General features: G+C 43.7%; 1 protein-coding gene across 2 annotated transcripts; it reads right to left on the bottom strand.

The window, feature by feature from the left end:
* Positions 1-4,889: 4,889 nt before the first annotated feature.
* mst1rb (macrophage stimulating 1 receptor b) lies at positions 4,890-21,492 on the bottom strand. Of its 2 annotated transcripts, none has more exons than XM_035631012.2 (21): positions 21,226-21,492; positions 16,851-18,149; positions 13,907-14,083; positions 13,698-13,820; positions 12,621-12,791; positions 12,355-12,515; positions 11,165-11,300; positions 10,895-11,031; positions 10,379-10,558; positions 9,883-9,982; positions 9,563-9,781; positions 9,298-9,444; positions 8,888-9,041; positions 8,616-8,705; positions 8,302-8,499; positions 8,104-8,184; positions 7,735-7,916; positions 7,510-7,619; positions 7,191-7,356; positions 6,419-6,555; positions 4,890-5,561 (listed from the first exon to the last, which is right to left on the bottom strand). In XM_035631012.2, exons 2-21 carry the CDS (start codon positions 18,054-18,056, stop codon positions 5,330-5,332), a joined length of 4,107 nt encoding a protein of 1,368 aa, XP_035486905.2. In that variant the 5' UTR covers positions 18,057-18,149; positions 21,226-21,492; the 3' UTR covers positions 4,890-5,329. The 2 variants fall into 2 exon arrangements, with proteins under 2 accessions (XP_035486905.2, XP_035486906.2); XM_035631013.2 differs by lacking the exon at positions 21,226-21,492 and adding an exon at positions 19,188-19,507.
* Between the last annotated feature and the right edge of the window lie 113 nt (positions 21,493-21,605).

The raw sequence follows: 21,605 nt of genomic DNA, 5'->3' as shown, positions 1-21,605 counted from the left end.
TCAATGCAGAAAAAGGTTGGTACAGAAGCACAGGAGTACAGCGCCAAATGTCCGTGCGAGAAACTTTGGACAGTCACGGACTGCATGGAATTTGAAACCAAAATATTCTATGCTGACCTAATAGGTTTGGTGAATTTGCCCAATTATTTGGAACCACATTCAAACAAGACTAAGCGGCAACATGCAAATGGTAATGTCAGCACGCTAACCAGCTTGCTCACTGTGATCGTGCCAACGCGCTGATATTTAGCAGTTTACCACGTCTGTGCTATAGACAAAGGGGGAAGGTACAGAGAAGCAACTTTTTGTTGTAATGCACTTGCGATTTGGAACATACTCCACAACATATCAGAAAAGCAACCTCTGTTGGTTGTATGAAGAAGCAGCCCTGCAACTGAGAACTATTTTACATTGCATTATGGCTTTCATATCTCAACAACGCTTGTGCTATTAGTAGTTGTTTCTACCATCCATGGATTTTAGCTCTCTATCTTACTTATTTTTATCTTTTCAAGACCTTATTGTTTTATTGTCTTTGTTGCACTTATGGGTCCTAATTTTTTTCTTGTCATGCAGCTTCAGCTGCATTTTATGCCATGAAAGGTGCTATATGAGGTTATTTTTATTTTATTTTTTTAGATCAGCATCTACTGTTGTGTTGTCGCTTTGACTCAGTGATGCCATTGGATGAAACGTCAGGGGGTCACTGTAGTTAGTTCTGTGGGAAACCAAAAGTTTCTGTTGAGATTCTTTTTTACTATTACTATGTCAGCCTCATAGTAATGATATATAGATCATTACAAGTTTTAAGGATACATCCTCTGGATATCATCCATCCAACCATCCATCCAGTAGATGTTAAACTATTTCACAGGACAAGTAAAACTTTTCCAGCTTAGTGGTGTCAAGCTGCACCATATTTTAATGACAATCCATCCAATTGTTAAAAAATATATATATGTCAGTCTGGACCAAAAGTTTTCTTTGTTCCAAACTGTTCCAATTAACATGTAATTCCTAAAGTGAAAACTATAAAGTACTTTTTTTTTTATTGTTAGTGCAATCAAAATGGTGAGAGTAACTTCAGCCAGTATCCATCACTCAGTCAGTTCTATATCCTAGGAGGACACCTGTCCACTTTAACGCACAGTTCACACTTAAGTAATACACTCTGCGCCCAAGCACAGAGGTGTGAATGGACCTCAAGGACTCCCTTCTTTGCACTACCGTTTACAATTTACTTATATCTAGGGACAACTAGGAAGCCTGTCACAGCTTGAAAAAGATTAATGGTGGCAGAAAATCAGTATCCCATCCTCCATTTTGGATCAGGACATAGCTGTAAGACCCACACTAAGTGCTTTGGAGTTGAGAAGAAGGAGGCGATCCAATCTTATTTTCAATTATTTGGGTTTGTAATGAAAACGAAGAGGTGTGTTGAAAAGAAGTGGAGGAGCATGGGACAATTTCCCAAAAGTGTGATGCATATTTACATGTAATTCCTTGGTGTTTTTTTTAAAAAGGAGGAAATCGTTTACTGCAGTTAAGTTAAGTAAAGGATTGGGTTAAGGTCAGACTGCATTTGCTTGTGTCTACATTTCTCTGTACCACTTTTTGGCTGATGTGGACAGAGTTAGTTTGGAAGTAGTTTGCGATGGAAAAGGTTTTCACACTCGTTTCACTGGTTTTTCTCTTTACCTTCTTAAAGTCTATGCAGATTAAAAAAAAAAAAAACATTAACAGTATGCCTTGACCTCAAACTCTGCCTCCAGGGTAAAATAAGTCAGACAAGATGCTGTGAAATCAATAGTTTTTAACATCACTATATTTCGAGCTTAGGTACCAGACCAATATCATCTTGACAGGGTGCATCTCTTCTCTGCTGTCAACATGAGCTGGGGAGAAAAAAGTTAGATTTTCTTCTCACTGTAAAAAAAAAAGTTTTTAAATTATGAATGGCTTGTATTGGAGATGCAGGCCAGATCTCTCAAGGGAGTCAAATTGTTCCTCTCAATAGAGAACTGTCATCAGCCTAACAACAGTTTGCATTCTTCTCACCTGCTGGAGCTTGCAGGGCTCCGTTCGTGACTTCTCAGAGGCCGAGGCTGCCGACGGATTTCTCATATCTCCACTGTCAGTTTACCGGCAACATAACTACTGCGGGTCTCTCGCACAGTCAGCAGGCCAGCACTAAAGGTCAGCTTCTAATGGCAAAGACATTTCATTTGTTTTGCTTAAAAGAAAACCTTATCAAGCTCAAAATATACAGGCAAATTCGGAATTCTCTCTGATGTATCAAATAATCGCTGCTTTGAGTACGGTGGACCACAGGGACCCATACTTGGTCCACGCTTTATCTTTTCATTATACATTTTATTACACAGCCTCCACTCCGCCAACAGAGTGTTTATTTTATGTACACCAAAAAAAAACAACATACAGTTTAGTCGGCTACAACGGTTTGAAAATATTAAGAATAAAAACTGGAGAAAACCCAAATTATTTGGCAGGGATTGTATAAGAGGGACATTCTTTACCAAGCACACTCTAAGACAAGTAGCTTGGGTGTGATTACTGATTTAATACAATAATATATAAAATAATAAATAACAGCATATTGATTATGTAAGTAAGACTGCATTTTTTCTCCGCTTGAGAATATATATCTAAATGTATTATGTATTAGACTTTATTATGCTCTGTCTGATGAAAAGAAATAATGCATTGTCTTGCTCTTTTAAACTTTAGGCAAAAAAGAATGAGAACAAATATCAGTGAAGAGTTAAAATACAGCTGGCGGCGTTTCAACAAAAACAAGTAAAATACGGTTTAGTAAATTGTCTCTTTTGGAATTGATCTGAAAATATTATTGCTAGTTTACAAGCCAAAATGCTTTTGCACCTGCATACTTACTTGATCTTCTCTCCTCCGTATCCTCCCAGCCACTACCTCTGGTCATTGAATAACAGCGTTATGTCGTAAATATAACACATGCCATGAACATAAAGTTTATTATCATTGTATTTGTGCATTGTATGTGTTGTAATGAGGCACTATACAACAATTAAATGTGCAAATAGGGCTCTCAGCTATAAATCGTCAGGAGCCACCGTGCTCATTTAGTGAGACCTACTTTAACCTAATTATTATTGTGTAACAGTGCGTAGTGTGTGTTTGGGAGAAATCTTCTCAACATGGAAAGAAATTAAATGAAATCTTGCATTAGCGCTCCGGGCAGGGAAGACTGGGTGCACCAATTATGGTTAAAACTATCAGATAAAATATTGACCTCTCTGTCATCATTACAAAAAAAACATTAAGGTCGAAGGAATGTGCAGTTTAATAGTGTTGTATGATTTGTCTGTAGCTTGCATATATTCGCCACTGTTGTTTGGGGCTGCGAGTGAAAATTGTGTATGATGTATGTTTACTGAACAGCTTAAAGGGTAACAGTGTTAATCTTCAACTGAGACACTGAAAAAAACTTTGTCCAGAATAGTTGTGTCTTGACAAACCTTTTCTGGAAATTGGAATTTTTCTGCAGAGGATGGGTGAACTGAAGATGAATTATAATTGATAAAAAAGTGACGCACAGTATTCAGTCTGGGTTTCTGGAGTTCACGAGGGTAATATCATGTGCTTATTTGAATGCAAATGCTCAATGGGTCCAAAAAAGATCTCTACCTCCACTTGTGTTAGACGTTTCCTGCCGTATATACCATATGATGAGAGTCTGGCTTGGCGTTTGTCCACAGGATGCCTTTTGTGCCAGATCCTCCTGGAACAGAATCCAAAGGCCCCAGTTCAGCTCCAGCACTTATTAGTGAGGGGTCTGCCACCATCACATAGCAATGGAAATAATTAGCCCTTCCACTTTCAAAAAGTCTTGCTCAGATGGCCAATCTCACACATTGCTTTTTCCTCTCCCCAAACATTAGAGAGAGCACTCGCGAACTGGTTATTCATGTTCTGTCTGATGAGGCCGCCGTATAACACATAAAGAGTGCACCAGAATAAACTGCACATACTCTCTGCACCACAATCTGCCTTTTTTTATCCACTGCCTTTATTTATTCCTCACCTCTGCATTTGTTTTTCGAAGTCCACATACAGTAGCGACTCACGAGAGGAGAAGGAAAGGGGGAAAATGGGTGTTAATGTGTTTGACGTACACATAAAAAAAAAAAAGGCCTGCGGTGTGGGACCCAACGGTGAAAAACCCTGCTCTCCCGAGCACTCCAGCCTCGAGATGGTCACACAAGTGACGGCGGCAAATCTGTACAGGTTTCTGCGCTTTTTATCGCTCAGATAAACACAACAGGGACCAAGAGACACGGAGAGAAAAGGAGGGCAGAGAAAGAGGGGATTATGGCCTGATTCTTCTCTGGTGGCCTCACCCCTGCAAAGCCTGGCCATACACACAAAACACATATCTTGACAACATAAGCTGGGCTGCACTCTCCCTACATATATCAAAGGTGACGTCTGTTTGCGGCACAGGGAGTTGACACTGTCAGCCGGTGAGACTGTTTGTTTGATTTAATTGACTGTTCGTGTGCGTTGGCTGTCCCTTCAGCACATTTAATTGAAAATGCAGTTATTTGCTCCCGCCAAGTTTTTCTAAAGGGGCAGGACCACCGAAAGAAGAAGAAAGGGGCTAGACGTTGCTGGGAACATCTCCAGGAGCAGAGCGGTGGCGATGAAGGGAACGTTAAACAAACAGTGACCTCTAGTGGAGAACTGCAACTAATACGAGCACAAGCGAGATCAGTTCATCTGCAGAGCAGCGTTGACAGATGTGCTTGACTGTGTGACACAAATCCACAGGGGGTGGCAGACTTTGCCCCGCTTGTCATAATTACTCAAGGTCCATAGCATGAGAACAAATCTATAAACAAATAAATATTTTAATTTATTGTACTATGTGAAAGACATTGTGTCAGAAATACAAGTCAATAGATTCGTTTCGGAACCTTCGAGTTCAACATTTTGCCATATGATCCATTATATACAGAGCAATCACTATACTGCTACAGAATTAAGCAAACATGGGGATGTCATACCTAAACATATATATACACATGTTCTATGCTACTGTAACAGTACACAATGTCGTATGTAGATTGTTAAACTTAATGTGCGGCTGGCTTCATGCTCTGCTTTTCGTGACTCCTCTCCTCACTACTGTAACCAAACACTGTTCGACGTGGAAACGGAAGATCGGACTCTACATTTATAAAGTTCATTAATACAGGCCGAGACAAAAGGGTTGTGCCCTTGCTGTTAGCACCAATATCAATTCAAAAGTCAAGCGAGGAGGATAAGAGGATCAGGAAGAAATTGAGCCTGAGTCCTCGACATCCGTGGAGTCACATTCGTCGGCGGACTCGGTGAGGGCCGGATAGGGCCGCGGCTGGTCCAGGTTCACGTAGGTGACGTTCAAGCTGATGTAGTGCTCCCCTTCGAGGCCCGACAAGATGGTGGAGACGGCGGACACTAATGTAGCGAAGCCGGGCCTCAGCTCAGGCTCAGGGTCCCAGCACTGGAGCATAATGCTATACCTGGAAAACATGGACAGTCTAAGTGTGAAGACATTAAGTTTACCTATGATGACTTTCATAATCAGTCACCATGTAAATAGTTACTGAAATCCCTGACTTTAATCACTTTATGAACAAAATACTATGTCCCCTTTCATCCAAGCAAACAGTTTGCAAGTTCAGGAGTTTCACCTGTCTGAAAGCTACTGATTGTAAAGTTATTCTGCTATTTGTATGGTTAAAACAAACAATATATACTGTATCAGGTCAATTAGATGCCGGTGGGCAGATTTTGTGACCTGTGCCAGGCTAGCAGCCCGTGAAACTACCTGGCAGCAACTATTCCTTTAATATCTTATGCTGGTCTTCTACATGGCTCGGTGTGTGGCTCTCTTCCATGAGCCTTTAACCCACACTGGGTGGGATGTGTGACGAGGCCTCAGTGGACAAGGTGTGTGAATGGTTGATTAATTCTCCATCACGCTTTAAGTTGGTGAGCAAGGGATTTATCATTAAGACAGCAGAAAGTTATCTGCTTTCCATTGGAAAGTCACTCCTGTGCGTGCGTGCGTGCGTGCGTGTGTGTGTAAAACATATTAACTCTCGAAAAGCATGGCTTAACCATAATGGAATGTCGAGTAGTGGACAATTTGTGGTTTCCCCACTACTGAGTGACCATTCAAACGTGTTGTTATTACTACTTGGACTTTGTGCCAATACCTTTTCTCTTCTACCTTGTTCTGTGTTAATGTTATTTTGGTGGTGTATTGTAGTAATGGCGCAGCTCTCAGTTGCTGTATCCAAACTAAACACCATCATACTATAACCCCAACTATAACATCGACAAGTCGCCTGGGACCAATATTCACGCTACTTACAAAGGATCAGGGCAGTACTGTGGCTGCGGTAGCCTCCTGCCCTTGAGCAAGTAATGTGTTATGTCATAAGGGTCCACCTCAGGGTAGGGGCTCGCTCCCCTGGTCAGCATCTCCCACATCAGCACACCAAAGGACCACTGCGTCAAGAGAGGAGAAAGTTATACAGGAAACGCCAAGCGTATTACGTCCTGAATGTGATTCTGCTCGTGTAAAGAGAGTTTCGAAAATCAATAAATGTGAATTTAAAGGTGCCATGTGAAAATACACTCTGCAACATAACCGAGATAAACACAACAGCCTTAAATATTCACACAATAGGGCTCTTAATGAGACAGGCTAAGTGTGCAGTTGTGATGATGGAACTGGAACAAATGTGGGTAACAATAAAGTCCCCTATATTTTGCTGTGAAGCAATACAGACGACTCTTTGTGGCTTGTGACACCTTAAAACAAAATCTATTTCCAACCTCTTGTCATTTCATAAGGCAACATGTAATTAAACGCCTCCACCATTGTTGTCCCTCTGGGAAACTGACACAGATGACTCCCTTTCCAGATCAGAAAAAAATGTATAGAGAGAGAGAGCTCCAAATCACAACAAGACAAGTGGGGGAAAGGGGGAGAGAGATGAAAGAGAGACCAGGAACAGTTATCTAAGTGTTACCTACTTGACAAGTACACAGTGTATCGCTTTCAAAAAGACTGTACATTCTGTATGTTCTCGGTACAAAGTAAATGATGAGTCGCGATTGGGCGACCTCAGTTTGCTCACCACATCTGACTTGGAGGTGAACTTCTGCGTCTGCAGGCTCTCGATGGCCATCCACTTGACGGGCAGCTTCGCCTTCCTGTGGTCCTGGACACTGTAATACTCCTTATCAAAAACATCTCTGGCCATGCCAAAGTCTGCCACCTTCACTGTATACGACTCGTCCAGCCTAAGGACAGAAAAGTTAAATGGACATCTTTGATGTCAAACTTTGTAACCGAGCGCTATGATGTAACAACGTCAGCAAATCTTTCTACGACGAAATATCTCCCAACACTCAGTCAAGGTCAGATTAAATTCCCTGCACGTCTCAGTGACTCACATGCAGTTGCGTGCCGCGAGATCTCTGTGTACAAACTTCTTCTGAGCCAAGTACTCCATCCCCTTTGCAACCTGCAGCCCGAAGCCAATCAGATCCTTCACAGTGGGGTTCTAAACAAATCACGCACAACACGCGTCAAAAACACAGTTGAAGATGTTGCACGGTGCGCGACGTTGTACGTGAAGACGGCTACGCATCAATCGTATGAATTCATTTCCACCGCACCCTCTTTTCACAGCGTATGAAGTGCCGCAGGTCCCCGTGTTTCATGTACGGCAGCACCACCAGAGGGAGCCCTTCCTGTGGCAGGAGGATGCCGAGCAGAGACAGCACATTGCTGTGGTGGAAGCCCTTCATTATGATGCCTTCCTTCAGAAACTGCTCCACCTCCTCGACGTCCGTTATTCCTGATGACACGCGCACATACACACTCACTTCAACATCATGGACATAAATCCAAAAGGAATACATACACTGAAATCACAATTTTGAAAAGCCGCTTTTAAAGGTACTTTGTCAATTCATTCCAAAGCAGAGGAACTGCAGAGGCATGATTGTGCTTTCGTAAGGAGTTTCGACTAAGTCATCACTCACTATTCAAAGACTTGACCGCACAGTGGATTTCTCTGTTGTTGTGGTCTGTGAAGTAGCCATGATAGACAGTGCCGAAATGACCTGCGGGTAAAACAACCAGGAACAAATTACAGAGCGCTTACGTCTGCTCCTTCAAAATTTGACACAGCTCAGAGGCGGAGACTACATCATAAGCTGGTTTCTTGTAAGGTTTCTTACCCTTCCCTATGATCCTGTGGTGCTGCACAATAAGCATCTCAGCGGGAATAAGAACATCCTTCACCTCCTCCAGCAGCTCCGGCCTAAAACTGGAGATGGAGATTTTTTCTGGAGGCATGAGGGGACTGAGAGTGGGATCGATGCCGCATGCGGCATAGGCCAGCCTGGGGAACACCACCGGACCTGGACTCCGGGATACTTATGGTAAAAGACCAGAGAGGTGAGTTTTTCATTGATAAAGGAATGTGTGTCAGAAGTAAATTAGTTATTCAGTGTTACAGTGTTATATGATCAGCGCTCAGCTAAACAGTCACCTCTCCTGTAGTCCCCGGCAGGTGACAGCTCCACATTGTTTGTCCCAGAGCGGTTAGCACTGTGGGCCAAACGGGTCTCCACCATGGAGGCTGAAAAACGTTTCACAACACCTTGTTTAATGATCCACCCTGGAGGAATAACATGCACATCCTATGCAACATCAGGGATGTTCTAGTTGAAAGACTTGTGTCATTCATCCCAAAGCCACATTGCCGGCAGCAGTTGTACAAACAGGTTCCGATCAAGGTCCACATAACAGAGAGGTGCCCACCTTTCTTCTTCTTCCTCAAGTGTTTCATAACAACAAAGGCCAGCACGGCTCCGGCCACCAGAGCCGCCAGTATCCCCAGAACAATCCCCGCCATGTAGTGGTTGCTCACTCTCACCACAGTGCCGACATTGTGGACCTGCCCGTTGATGGAGATCTAGAGAACAGAGTCCGTTGCATCACATTATGAGACTTTTTCTTGCCACTGCCCCCCCCCCGGCAAAAGCCTGACGTTTTTCAGGATTTCGCGCCAAACTGGCTGTAGGTTTTCACTGTTCCCTAACACGGTCTTATCTCACGGATGCTTGACAGGTTAGAGGATCAGTGGCCAAGCACGGGGGGCCATACAACATGCATGTGAGTAGTTGCATCAAGCCGGTTATTTATCACGTCGATCCCCCGGCCCCACTAACCTTCACTGGAAGCCCCTCGCTGGGGATGGTCATGTTTTTGGGGATCCTGCATGTGATCTCATTATCCAGGACTTTGGCATCACAATCAACGTCTGCCACTGTCATCGTGATGCTCATACAGGAGCTCACCAGGTTCAGCTTTTGGTGCTTTGGGTGAGAGGTCAAACCGAGACACGAGACATGAAAATCTGTTATTTTAAAAAAAGATCGCTAATAAATGTGACAGACTTCAAATGCAAGAATCCCCATCAGGGCCGTCTCTTACATGTAGTGACACTTCATCGAACCCAGGGTACAAATTGAGCACGTGACCCTCTGTTTCGAATGGTATGGGCTTGCCGTAGGGGTGGTAGGAGTACTCTTTGTTCCACAGTGCCAACGCTCCGTCCATGTCGAAAGAAAGCTCTCCCTCCTCTGTCTCATCCCGGTGGAACACAGGAGTGACACACTCCATCCTCGTGGGCAAGGACTTGCCTATGCACTCCTGTAAAAAAAAAAAAAAAAAAAAAACGTCAGGTCACATTCTAAAACTATAGACTGATTGAAATTAGTGTTTCTTCTTGTACATGGCAATGAACAGTGTACCCTTGTCACAGGTTTCAGGTGGCTCTCATTGGGTTTAAAGCGGATGATGGTGCGATAAACAGAATCCAAGTTCTCCCCTTCAATTACAATCCTTGACCCCCTACAGTTGAGACAAGTGTTACAGATAGTAAATAAAGGGAATTATTATATCCTAGATACATGTATGTTAATTCAACTATATCTCCTTTTAGATTCATTTGGTTGACATTTTTGTCCTAAGAGACGTACAACAAATGGGTAAATATCATTCATGGTCTTCCCTAAGGTCCCAGACTGGAGTTTTAGCCATGTACCGGGAATCAAAGCCCCAACCTTTTGAACCAAGGTCATCGGTGTAACCCACTAGCTGCCTCCTTTTCTTTGTCTTGATTTTTTTTTTTTTAAACATTTGAATTCTAAGATCACAATCAACCTAAATCTATCGGATACTTCATCATGGAATAAAAGAGAGGAGGACACAGACACTGGCAGTGCGCCCGACGTCTCTCTGGCCTACCTGTCAAAGCTACAGTCAGGCAGCACAGCTGTAATCTTTGGCTTTTCTTTGTAGTAAAACACCTTTGTGGTGAGGACGGGAGACTTGTCGATGAAAACACTCAGAGGGACATCCCTCACCTCTGAGATGGGCTGGGACAGGCAGATGATGGAGGACACGTTGCCTTTTGGCTTTGTGACCCTGCAGAGAGACAGAGGTATGCGAATTACAGCCCACACTTCCGAGCTGTAGATCAAAAAGCTTCATGCTGACAAATTACAGTAAGAAATAATTCAGGTCTGAGTCAGTCTTCCAATGGAAAGACCTCATAGCCAGTAGTTTTTTGCAAACCATAATTGCGCAATTATGCTGCACAAGTTGTAACATGCTGTTTGCTTAATAGGTCATGGCAATAATATTTGGAACAGTAAGTCTACCTTATCTCCAGGAGGCAGGGGAACTACACCAAGCTATGTGCAAACAGTAAAATCATAGGGTACGTTTGAGGAAAACAGATGATGAAATGTATTTCCGGACCTCTTTATAGGACAGGGCACGTCATTGAGAGTGACTCTCCTTGTCTTCCCAGCATCCAAGTGAGGTCCAGTCACTGTGATGAGTGTGCCCCCAACGCGAGGCCCATAGTTGGGCTGGATTTCTGTTATATTGGGAATCTGGAAGAACAGTTATAGTATTTTGATTCAAAAAAGATTTAGAAAAAAGAAGGGGTTGTAATACTTAGAGAATGAAATGAAGACTATTTTCAGTTTGTGAAGATGTAATGTGCACGATGAGATCTAAAGTTACCACAAACGTGAACCCTGGCGTTTCTGCTTTCCCATCAATAGAGTAGCGTCCCTCCACCTTGCCCTCGTGCACTTCCACAGTAATGTTGACTGGTCTGGACAGCTCGGTGGCCCCTGAGCGGATCTTACACACCAGGCTGAACAGCAGCACAAGAACAACTTTGCGTCAGCAGGACTGCTGCAAATATAGTTACTGCAACACCAATTTAATTTCATGGCGAATTAACACTGTTGGACTTTAAAACTGCAGCGGGAGACAAAATAGAGAATCTGGTTGCTTTTGCTGCTAAAATACAGCTCTCAAGTTAAATCAATCAACTGCCTGTGACTGAAATTGTCAAATGACGTTGTCATTTAATTTATCAAAGAAGAAAATCTTGTATTGGCACATTTTAGCCATGACAGCCATGTAATTAGACTTTGTCAGGGTAAGGTAAGAATTGTACTTGAAATTTAAAAATAGTAAAAAAAATAATGTAACAGTATACTTGTTATGTTATGGTTCCTGTATTTGACCTTTTCTACCCAATTTTCCTTTAGTAAGTAATACTTTCTCTATTTGCTTTATAAGTAGTACCAGATTGTTTAGGCCTTTCTTGGAGAAATATTAATTTACAGGCAAATCCTCGTAAATTACGAGCAGAATTTCCAATAAATGAGCAGGAAAATACAAGACCTAATAAAAAAATGAACTGCTAGACATTAACATGTTTGCTTTGTCATTGTGAATGGTCATTATGAGAACATTAGCAAGATTGCAAGTATGCTGGTGCCTCTGCATGGCTAGTCTTGTTTACATGTTGGTTATAGCCTGGAAAACGTAAGCTGTGCAGCATTAGCCCTGAGGTATTTAAAGGTGACCTATTATGCTCATATTCAGGTACATACTTTCAACTTGGGTTACCACTTGAAAAGGTTTACATGCTCTTGATGTTCAGAAAAGCATCAGGGTTCTCATACTGTCCATTCCTGCAGCTCCTCTTTTCACCCTCCGCCTGGTTTCTTCTAATAAACCCCAGTCTGCTCTGATTGGCCAGCTAGCCAAGTCTCTTGTGATTGGTTCACCGCTTTCAAAACGTGCAGGACATGTCACTCACTTTCTCTGAAGGCCTCCGGGAAAAAAATTATAGTGGACTGTCCACAAAATGAAGAGATTGTATTTGGAAACAGAGCAAGGCCTCGAACACTCACTGTGTGTTGTTGCTTTTGACTGGAAGCACAGTGCAGGTGACAGGCCCCAGTCGGACCTGGTGGGTTCTGGAGGAGATGGCAGGTCTCAGGGGTGACTGGAACTCCCATCCACACACTGTTAGCTCTGTTTGACCATCAGGGGGGGCAGTCCGTGGAAAGAACTGCATCAATAAAGCAGAATATATAGTACCACCTTGAAATGAGAGGTTTCCATTGGCTAAGATTAGCTACGCTGTTCATATCTTGGATTACACAACAAACCTCACCCCAGTGATCCCAGGTGGGCAGGACTCGTTCCTCCAGCGGCTGTGGCACTCACTCTCCCAGGAGCACACTCCAGAGCACCAGCCACAGCCCATGAACTTAGGTGCTGTTAGACACATGGCACAAGTCAGGAAGTGTTGACAGCCAGGCCCTCTCTGGGGCACCTGAATCATCTGAAACAGAGATAATGATTTTTTTATGGTCGCATATCCACTCTTAAGAGAAAAATCCCCAGCTGCCCTGTGCTGCTTCAAATGAATGTGCTTATTTATATGTTGGATAGATGGTGACATCTCGCTATTTATTTTCTTGCCTTCCCAATCGCTTCCATTCCAGAACGTCTGTCACTGCTACCGTACCGATGATAACATCATGATCATCATACAGATGATACCGGATACCAGATTTACACAAAAACCTCGAACTGCAGCATGCAAGAGCAGACAGATGCAGCTCATTGAAATCTTATTATGAAGCTCAACTATTTAATAATGAATTCCTTCCACTGATTTCCATCAATGCAAATGGATTGTGATACTGGGCCTCTGTAAGCGGCTATTTAACAACTTAGATGGACAGCTCCAGGTGCTGAAATAGTCACAAAAAAAGTTGAATAAGGGTATCTGATTAATAACAGATGAATAATTAAACTATTTCATTTCATCAATTTAATCAACACTCCAAAGCATTATCTTTACTGAGAAGATTAAACTGTACACAAGACACATCTACCAAGCATTGTTCAAACTTTAAAAAAAAATGATATCTATTTGCATAGAATTTGGTGTCCAAATCTCTATCACAATAGGTAATATTCCTAACACTTCCTACTGATCCAGTCCCAGCCTAATATCCACTCTGTCCTAAGTTTATCGAGCTTCTTTTGTGACTTATTGATTCTCAGGGTTACATGGAATCCCTGCATGCAGGCAGGAAAACAACCTGGACAGGTCTCCAGAGCATCGTAGGGTCATCACGTGACCACACAGAGTCACACTTGCCAACTCATTAGTCATTCGTAATGGAACCTGTCCTGCATGCCTTTGATTCAATGACACGGGATTGTCATGCCGCTGTACCTTGTCTCCAGCCACGAAGAGAAGATACTCTGACGAGTAAACCGCAGCAATGGACGAGACCCTCTGGTTCTCCTCCAAAGAATAATTAGCAAATATGATGGGGCTGGATCTTGTCAACACAAGCTGCCAAAACAGATACAACAGATGGTTATTAATAGTAGGCCACATACTGTGGTGCCAAAAACAGATCATTCAGGATGGATGTATACCTGAAGCAGGCGTCCAGTGGAAGTGCCAATATGGGCCACAGTCTTGTTCTCTATGGTTGTGACCAGCAGAGAGGTGAGTAGGACATTTGTCATCTGCCTGTTGAAGAGGTCCACTCTGTAGTAAGGCTTTGACACCATGGTAGGTTGGTCTCTGCATGTGGCGTTGTTCTCCATGCTCTAGTACCACGGCAACAGGCAGCAGGGGACAAGGAGATAAAACAATGAGTTTGAAGCATAAACTATTCCCATCAGACATGTTTACACTGGATTTTACTGTAGGGTCTGCAAGAGGGTGTTATGGGCCTTTGGATACAGTAAATCAAAAAGAAGACTGAGTAGTAGGAACTTGAATTACTATCCCCAAGGTCAAGGATGAGCCTTCATGCTTAACTCATAGGTTGACACAAACAACATACAAATGATATGGATGAAATCTTAACAGTTACTGCGCTCGCTCAAGACAACTCCATTCAAATAACTCCACCTGCAGCTGAGGGCCATGTGAAACGGGTTTAAAGCTCCAGAGGAAGTAGTGAGTGGAACCTGAGCTGGAATTGTTTTCCTCAATTCATATATGTCGACGGATGGATGGGTAGCAGGCATTTATTCACTCTTTTCCTTCAGATTAGTAACCTTAGAAAACTTTTTATTCTGGGTCACTACTACAAAGATCCTGCATCCAACCTGACAACTAAAGCAGCTTAAATTATTGCTCAACCACTCCTGCATCATACAATAATAATTACAGCTGCAGGAAGACGCGCCAGCTGGTTTTTTTTTTTCTCTTTTGAGGACAGGCTATGAGCCGCACTGGTCACCTGGGTAACCGTGAGAAACAAAGTCCATGGCAGCGCAGAAGCGCACAGTGATTATGTATGATAATAAGATCATTTAATGATTTAAGAGGCTGTGATAGATGACGTGTGTTACTTAACAGGAAAACTGCCTTGCAGCTATGAACACAAGGCCGGGTAATAAGGGTGGAGCATCATTTGGTTTAAGGTAGTATTCATGTAGACAGTGGCTTAAATCCTTTAGACCAAAATATAAAACCAAAGAAGCAACGCGTTGAGCTTGTTTTCTTGGCATGTGAATGTGGCAACAGGAAATACAATCCACTGAACATCCAATGTCTCAATACATCAATGACATAATAAAAAGCAATGCATTTGTGAGGCAGAGACTCTGTTGTTGTTTGTAGCACTGGTGTTTTGACATTTCGGTTTGAGAAATAAAAGATTTCACATTGTTGGACAATTGCGCTTACAGGTTACTCCTCACGGAGACCTGCAGCCAAAAGCAACAAAACAGCAGTTGGCCAAGACGAAAGAGTTCCTCTGATGGAAAAAAAAACATCCCAAACTGCTTGTGGTCTGCCAAACTTTATACATAACTTTTTCCTTACCTACAGCAGCTGTGTATGTAACAGCTGAAATCCAAACTTGTGTGTCTTATAGTCAGAGAGCATCTACTTCCTTTCCGATGAATTCAAAAAAACAACATCCAAACTAGGAAATCATAGCTTCAACTTCAAAAACAGCTCCGTGATTCTGGGAGTTTTGGTGGTCGTACTTTCCACAAGATGTGCAAATTCTCAATCTGGCAATGATTTACTTTTAGTAGCCAGAGAATGGGAAGTCTTACCACAAGCTCCCAACTGTTCAACTCTCATCCCAGCAGCCAACCATAAATAACTCAACATTCAAAAATAGAAAATTATGAGAAATGTGTATTTGATAAAGTAATGAATAGCCATCATCCCAGGAGAATTAACACAATAAACCACATTTAAAAACATTAATCCAAATACATACTAAACCATTAAAAAACATACTGAGTCTGCTTACACAAGAAAGAAATCAGGCAAATTTTCTTTGACTGACATGAGATGAAATCTTGAGTTATTTAAAGTATCCACTTCCTGTGTGACCAGAGTAATTCATTCAGCCATGTCGACAGCTACCCTCACTCCCACTTAGCTTCCGTCAAATTTTTCTGAATGATGTGCATCAGCTATACTTTTCCATATTTATTTTTCTATCAAAACCACCACTTGTATCCCTGTTCTCTTGCATTTTACAGTGAGTGCACACTGGATGCTGATGAAAGTGATTCTGCGGGCAGCGAAAGCTTAATTGTACTTCACAGAAATCATACTTTTTTTTTCATAGGGCATGCCATCTAGAAGATCTGACCCTTTGTGAAGAGGGAAGGATGTGCATGAAGGAAATTCTCCTTCGAGGTCAAAGGGGACGTTTAAAAAAAGGGCCATATGCTAAGATAAACACGGGCACTGTTATATCAGCTCTTCTTATCATTTTCAAATCTTCCCAACCACGACACACTGACAGTGTTAATGTGGACAAAAGGTCTCCCCCATTCAAAAAATTGCACATTTGGGGAAATGGCTCCCTTCCAGAAAGACTGGAAACAGTTGAAAACAATTTGCTCTGTCGGAAGAGTAAAAGTTCATCTACCAGCACCTCTAAAGCTATGAAGGCATTGCATCTTGAACGCATGTCACTGGTTTGTTGGCAACATTACAGTGATGAGTCACAGTCCAGCACAATTTAACTCCTGTATGTGCCCAACAAATTGTTAGTTTTATTCTTCAGTTTTTGTTCAAATTAAACGACTGTTCATCCACAGACAAAAAGATTTCATCCCGCCACAAGGTCTTGTGTTTTCTTTTATTATCTATTCCATGTTTATGCACGTGTTAAGAAAACAGGCATAACTTACACATGGGAAGATTTTTAATAGGCCCAATCAAAATGCCTATTGAAGTCAGTCACTCATAACTGTATATATTTCTGCCTTTTTTTAACAGCATCTCATAGAAAATCCACCTGGGACTCTTTGGGTTGAATAAAAGTAGACTTGCGACCATATTGATCGCTCGTATATTTGTAATTGCTGTGTGTTAATGGACGGATGACCTCACCTCATGTGGACAGCTCTCACAGGGCTGGAAATAGCAGAGTCCTCTGGAGAGCTGCTCTGGTCCGGATTCGCAGCAGTCATCCACCCCGTCAACGATTGCTTTGTTCACGTTGTCCATTGGAAAGGCGCACAGTGCCGAGTCATGCTCTGTGACCCCGCTGTCATCAGTCACCGCAAAAACCCCGTAGAGGATGTCGTCCTCCTCCTCCGCACCCAACTCCTCTGCCAGCTCCCTGCCTGCCTTGCCAAAATGGGCTGCCTGGACCACGTTGTAAACAACATCCTTGTACGGTTCACTGGCCACATTCCTCCTCCGGCGTTTTGGTTCAAACCGACACTCCAGGATCACCTCACGATACCGCTTCATCTCCCATTCGTTCCGTGGGAGGCGTCCCAGACGGGTCTGAAACGGAGACGAGTCTAGATCGGGGCTCTCCCTCTGGACAGAGAGGAAGTAGACAAACTCCTGAGTGAAAAAGCTGTAGACGTATTCAATGTGGTACGTCCGCCGCAGGCCGGGAAGGACGGTGAGGCCACGCACATCACTGTAGAAACCATCTTCAGTAGCCAGTGGTCTACGAACTGATATAGACTTCCTGCCATAACGCTGTGTCACACTGTCATTTACAGTGGCGGCAACAAAGAAGTAGACAGTTTGACCCTCTTCAACCATGGTGACTTTGGTTCCGAGAGGACTGGCCACGCAGTCAGGACAGTAGGCGGCAGAGTTGGAATCCTTGTTGAACAAACACTTGGAAAGAGAGGGCGGCTCTCCGTTTGAGTTTAGTTGGTGGAAATAGCATACACCATATTGAGAACTCCCACATGAATATAAATACATAAAGAGAGTATCCAGCATCAAGACCTGATTGTTTGTGTCCTCCGGGAAGTTGGGATCCTTGTCAATGTTGCACAAATTGCATATCTGACACTCTGGGCCTCCCACTGGCCCAGTGCGGACCTCCCACACCTTCTCCAAGCTCCTGTTCACAGCTTCAATCACGTTCTTCGAGGCTACGTACACCTCCTGGTAGAACGAGTTGTTGACAATGTTCTGGATGGGGCCCCGGGCCTGGAAGAAGGGCATGGTGTAAACCACAGAGAAGTTGACAGGACTCTGGGCCAGAGAAGGACAGTTGGCCAAGGCGACAGCCAGCAGAGTCTGGAGCCAGACACATGCCCCCAACTGTGTGGTCCAGTGGACCATCTCCACTCCAGGGCGCACGGGGGGGCAACAGCACAGACAACGTGGGGTTACCTCCAGGTCTGATGTCGAGAACAAAGCATCCTCAACACCAGCCTGAATCAGGGCAAATGACAGAGTAGAGGAGAGAAAGTCATTCGGTTAGTGTAAAATGATCATCTTCAACATGAATATAACTGAAAGCATGGAATTTCGTTTTGGAACTTGAAAAAACCCCACAAAAAATCACATCACTCTCATATTTTTGGTGTAAATGATGGAAGCTTGTTTTTTTTGGCCCTCTTCTCCGTCCACATTTTTCAACCTAGAAACTACATTCAACCATCTAAACATTCGGCTCAATTAGGACATTCTAGCTTAGTTGTATTCAACTTTTCACTTTCACACTTTGAGCTTTATTCAATTTTTTAATCCCATTCATAATAACTACACATTAGCTACCCATTTCAGTTCATTTCGGAAGTCACTGTCTCACTGAGGAAACCATGGGCATTGTAGTATTATTCCCTCATAGAAGAACCGTCAGGATACAATTATTTTATTTTCAATGTGTCTGAATGACAGGGGGGGGAAAGCCCACATGAACATGTTTCAGATTGTTGCGTTCGTCTGACAAAGAGTCAAAAATACAAAGATGTTGAATTTATTATCTAAGAATATGGGAAACTAACAAAAAACTTTTTATTTTGCATTTAATAGTATGGTACAAGTGAAATGTCTCTACATTTGCTTTGAAAAAAAATATTCAAACAAGAAATAAAAATTATTGATATTTATTTTATGTTTATCAATTAACGAATCGGATGTGAGCAGCGGTTGATTTCTTGGTGTCTCGGTCAACAATCAGACTGCTGTGTATGGTGGGGGTCCAACAGGGATGACAATCCAGCCATGTGAGCCATGTTTTCGAAATGCCTGAAAAACCTCGTGACTTACAGTGTCCTCTTTTCTTCAATGATGATATTTAACCGCCTGCAGCACTACGTTGATAATGGAAACGAGGCGACCTAACAGTGTTCATTATTTGAAACTACATCCTGATAGATCCTAGGTGAAAAACCCCATCCTCCTGGCTGAGCCAGATGACGATAAAAGAGCGTGCGGTCATAAAGATAAAAGCTTTGTCTGACTCACCACGAGCGCTGAGAGAAAAATGCGTATTAAATAATCACAGCGAGCGATGTGTTGGTGGTTTCTCAGACAGTGGATCAAACCTTTTCTTTTCTTTTTTTTTTACTGGAACTTCCTGCACAGGTCATTTGATTATCTGTCTGGTCATGTTTGTTCCGGCTAATCCACCATCCCATCTCCTTTTCCCCAAACATGAGTCATCCCCCTTTGAATGCGCCAAATTGATCAAATATGTTTGGGATTTTTTTTTTTCTCCGTAGCTCCAACAGCAACCAACCAAAAGGCTTTGTCTCCATCCAGAGCAGACGTTTTGCCTGGTGGATCATTAACCAGACACTCAAGGACCCGGGGCCCCTCTGCTTTGCATTCCGGTCACAGCCGCTACGTGCCGTCCCGGGGGAGGGGGGGGGGGGGGGGGGGTGTGCACGCGCTGGTGCTCACGGGGCGACGTGTGCCATTTCCGGTCCCCGCAGAAGCAGGACCCGCTCGTCGGCTCGCGCCGGAGAATTCCATCGAGTCCCATTACTTTTGGACTTAACCGCGGGGAAAGTTGCCCCCTTTGACCCCCAAAACGCTGTCACGAAAAGCAGAGCTTATGAATGGCCCCCGCGCATCCGCGTGGAAAAAAAAGTCGAGCGTCTGGCGTCTTTTGCATCAATAATTCATAGACGTTGCGCAACATGTGAACACTTGCCGCTCCGTGTGAAACCGAGGCTGAGGTCGGGGGACATGGGCGCACATAGTAATGGCACTGATTGACTCCGGTTCACGATCGTGGTTAATAAAGCAAATGGTTGAAATTGAGTTTCCATCCACTCGGCCATTGCGCCTCTCCGCAGGCTGCTTGGAGCGTGCGTCCCCTGGCAGGTGAATTAAAGTCGCAGTGATACTGGAAAGCAGGCATCGAAGCAAACGTCTTGCAATGAGTGTCATATTTACACTTATTTGTCCTCCCCCCCTTGGATTGTGTATTTCGATTTTGACGTCAATAAGATTTTTGCATTTTTTTTGTTTGTTCTCCTCCTCATAGACGACGCACATTGATTCCACCACAGCGACACGCGGGACTGCTGAGAGGGGGATGCGAACGCTGTATTGGCATTCAATCATTGTAATGATTGCCTTGCTCGCGGGCACTTTGGCAGCACGCAATCAGTGCAAGAGACGGCACCCCTCTTCCGTTAATCAATGCACCGGGGTTAAGATGCAGGCCGCAGGGCCATGCTGTAGACAGTGAAACAAGGCATTGTACCCAAAGGACACGTGTATTGATTCGGGGGCAGTACATCGCCCAGCAGGAGCCTCGGGTGCGGACGGACAGTAGCTCTGCATTTGCTTGGTTTGGAAAACACCTTTGCGCAAATATTTGACTTCAAAAAAAAAAAGGAAAGAAGAATCTGGGATGAGTCTCAATCAATTTCTGTAAAGCGGCGTCACAGTGGGCAGCATCGTTGCAGCGTGCACGCCGCTCCTCCGTACGTCCACGGCCACGCACTCTGACAGCCCGCCTTAAGTTCAGTGGATCCGCGCCAGCGCGCACTGGCTCCGATCCACGTGTCGGATGTCATTCGACTCGCAGCCGCCGCACGAAACCTGAAAGGCTAGACAGCACCTTGCTCGGTGAGCTGGAGGAATGATTAGAGCCAGGCAGCAATGTCTACGACACCCCTACTAAGGGAAGAAAAAGAAAAGCTATCCAGTCAATCCAATGTATTCAAATGTACTGTAAATGTGATATTTCACATTATCACCCACGATTCCAATGAAGGAATCTCTAAAACACACACATTCTCGTTGACACACCACACATGATTACAATGCAGTACTACAGTTTACTCTGAGCACCACAGCTTACATTATAATTTAAACTTGATCAGCGGCCTATCACTTAACACTCACTTTAGCGCATATGGCGTTTTTATTATCCCTGAAAGTTTTTTGTTTTTTTAAAAATGATTTTCCATTGACAGGCTGTCAGGGGTGGAGTTGTTTTGTTGAAAATATGTCCGTGGTACGTGAAGGCGGTATATGAGAAACTTACCTGCGCAGGTTAGTTACAGTGGAGCTCCGTTCCGCGTCTGGCCGGAGAAGAGGCGCAGGGGTCCCGGGGGCCCCGACCTGTCCTCAGACGAGATGTCGCGATTAGTTCTGCCCGTAAAGCTTTATTTGAAAAGGAAGAGAAAAGAAGAAGAAGAAGAAGAAAAAAAAACCTTCCTCTCCTCACAAGCTGCTGGGAGGAGCTGGACGCCGAGGTGGTTTCGGATGGGACCTCGGCTGCCGGTGTGGATCGGTGTCCTTCGCCTCGGAGGTGCCTCCAGCTCGCTCCTCCCCTCGGCGCTTCTGGCTGACGGATCCTCACTCAGCCATAAACCATAAAACCAAATGAGCCCACTTGCTATCGGGTTGTGTACCTTCGGTGTC

This window comes from Scophthalmus maximus, chromosome 6, assembly GCF_022379125.1.
Source record: "Scophthalmus maximus strain ysfricsl-2021 chromosome 6, ASM2237912v1, whole genome shotgun sequence".
Classification (NCBI taxonomy): domain Eukaryota; kingdom Metazoa; phylum Chordata; class Actinopteri; order Pleuronectiformes; family Scophthalmidae; genus Scophthalmus; species Scophthalmus maximus.
This window is presented reverse-complemented; position numbering and strand designations above follow the sequence as displayed.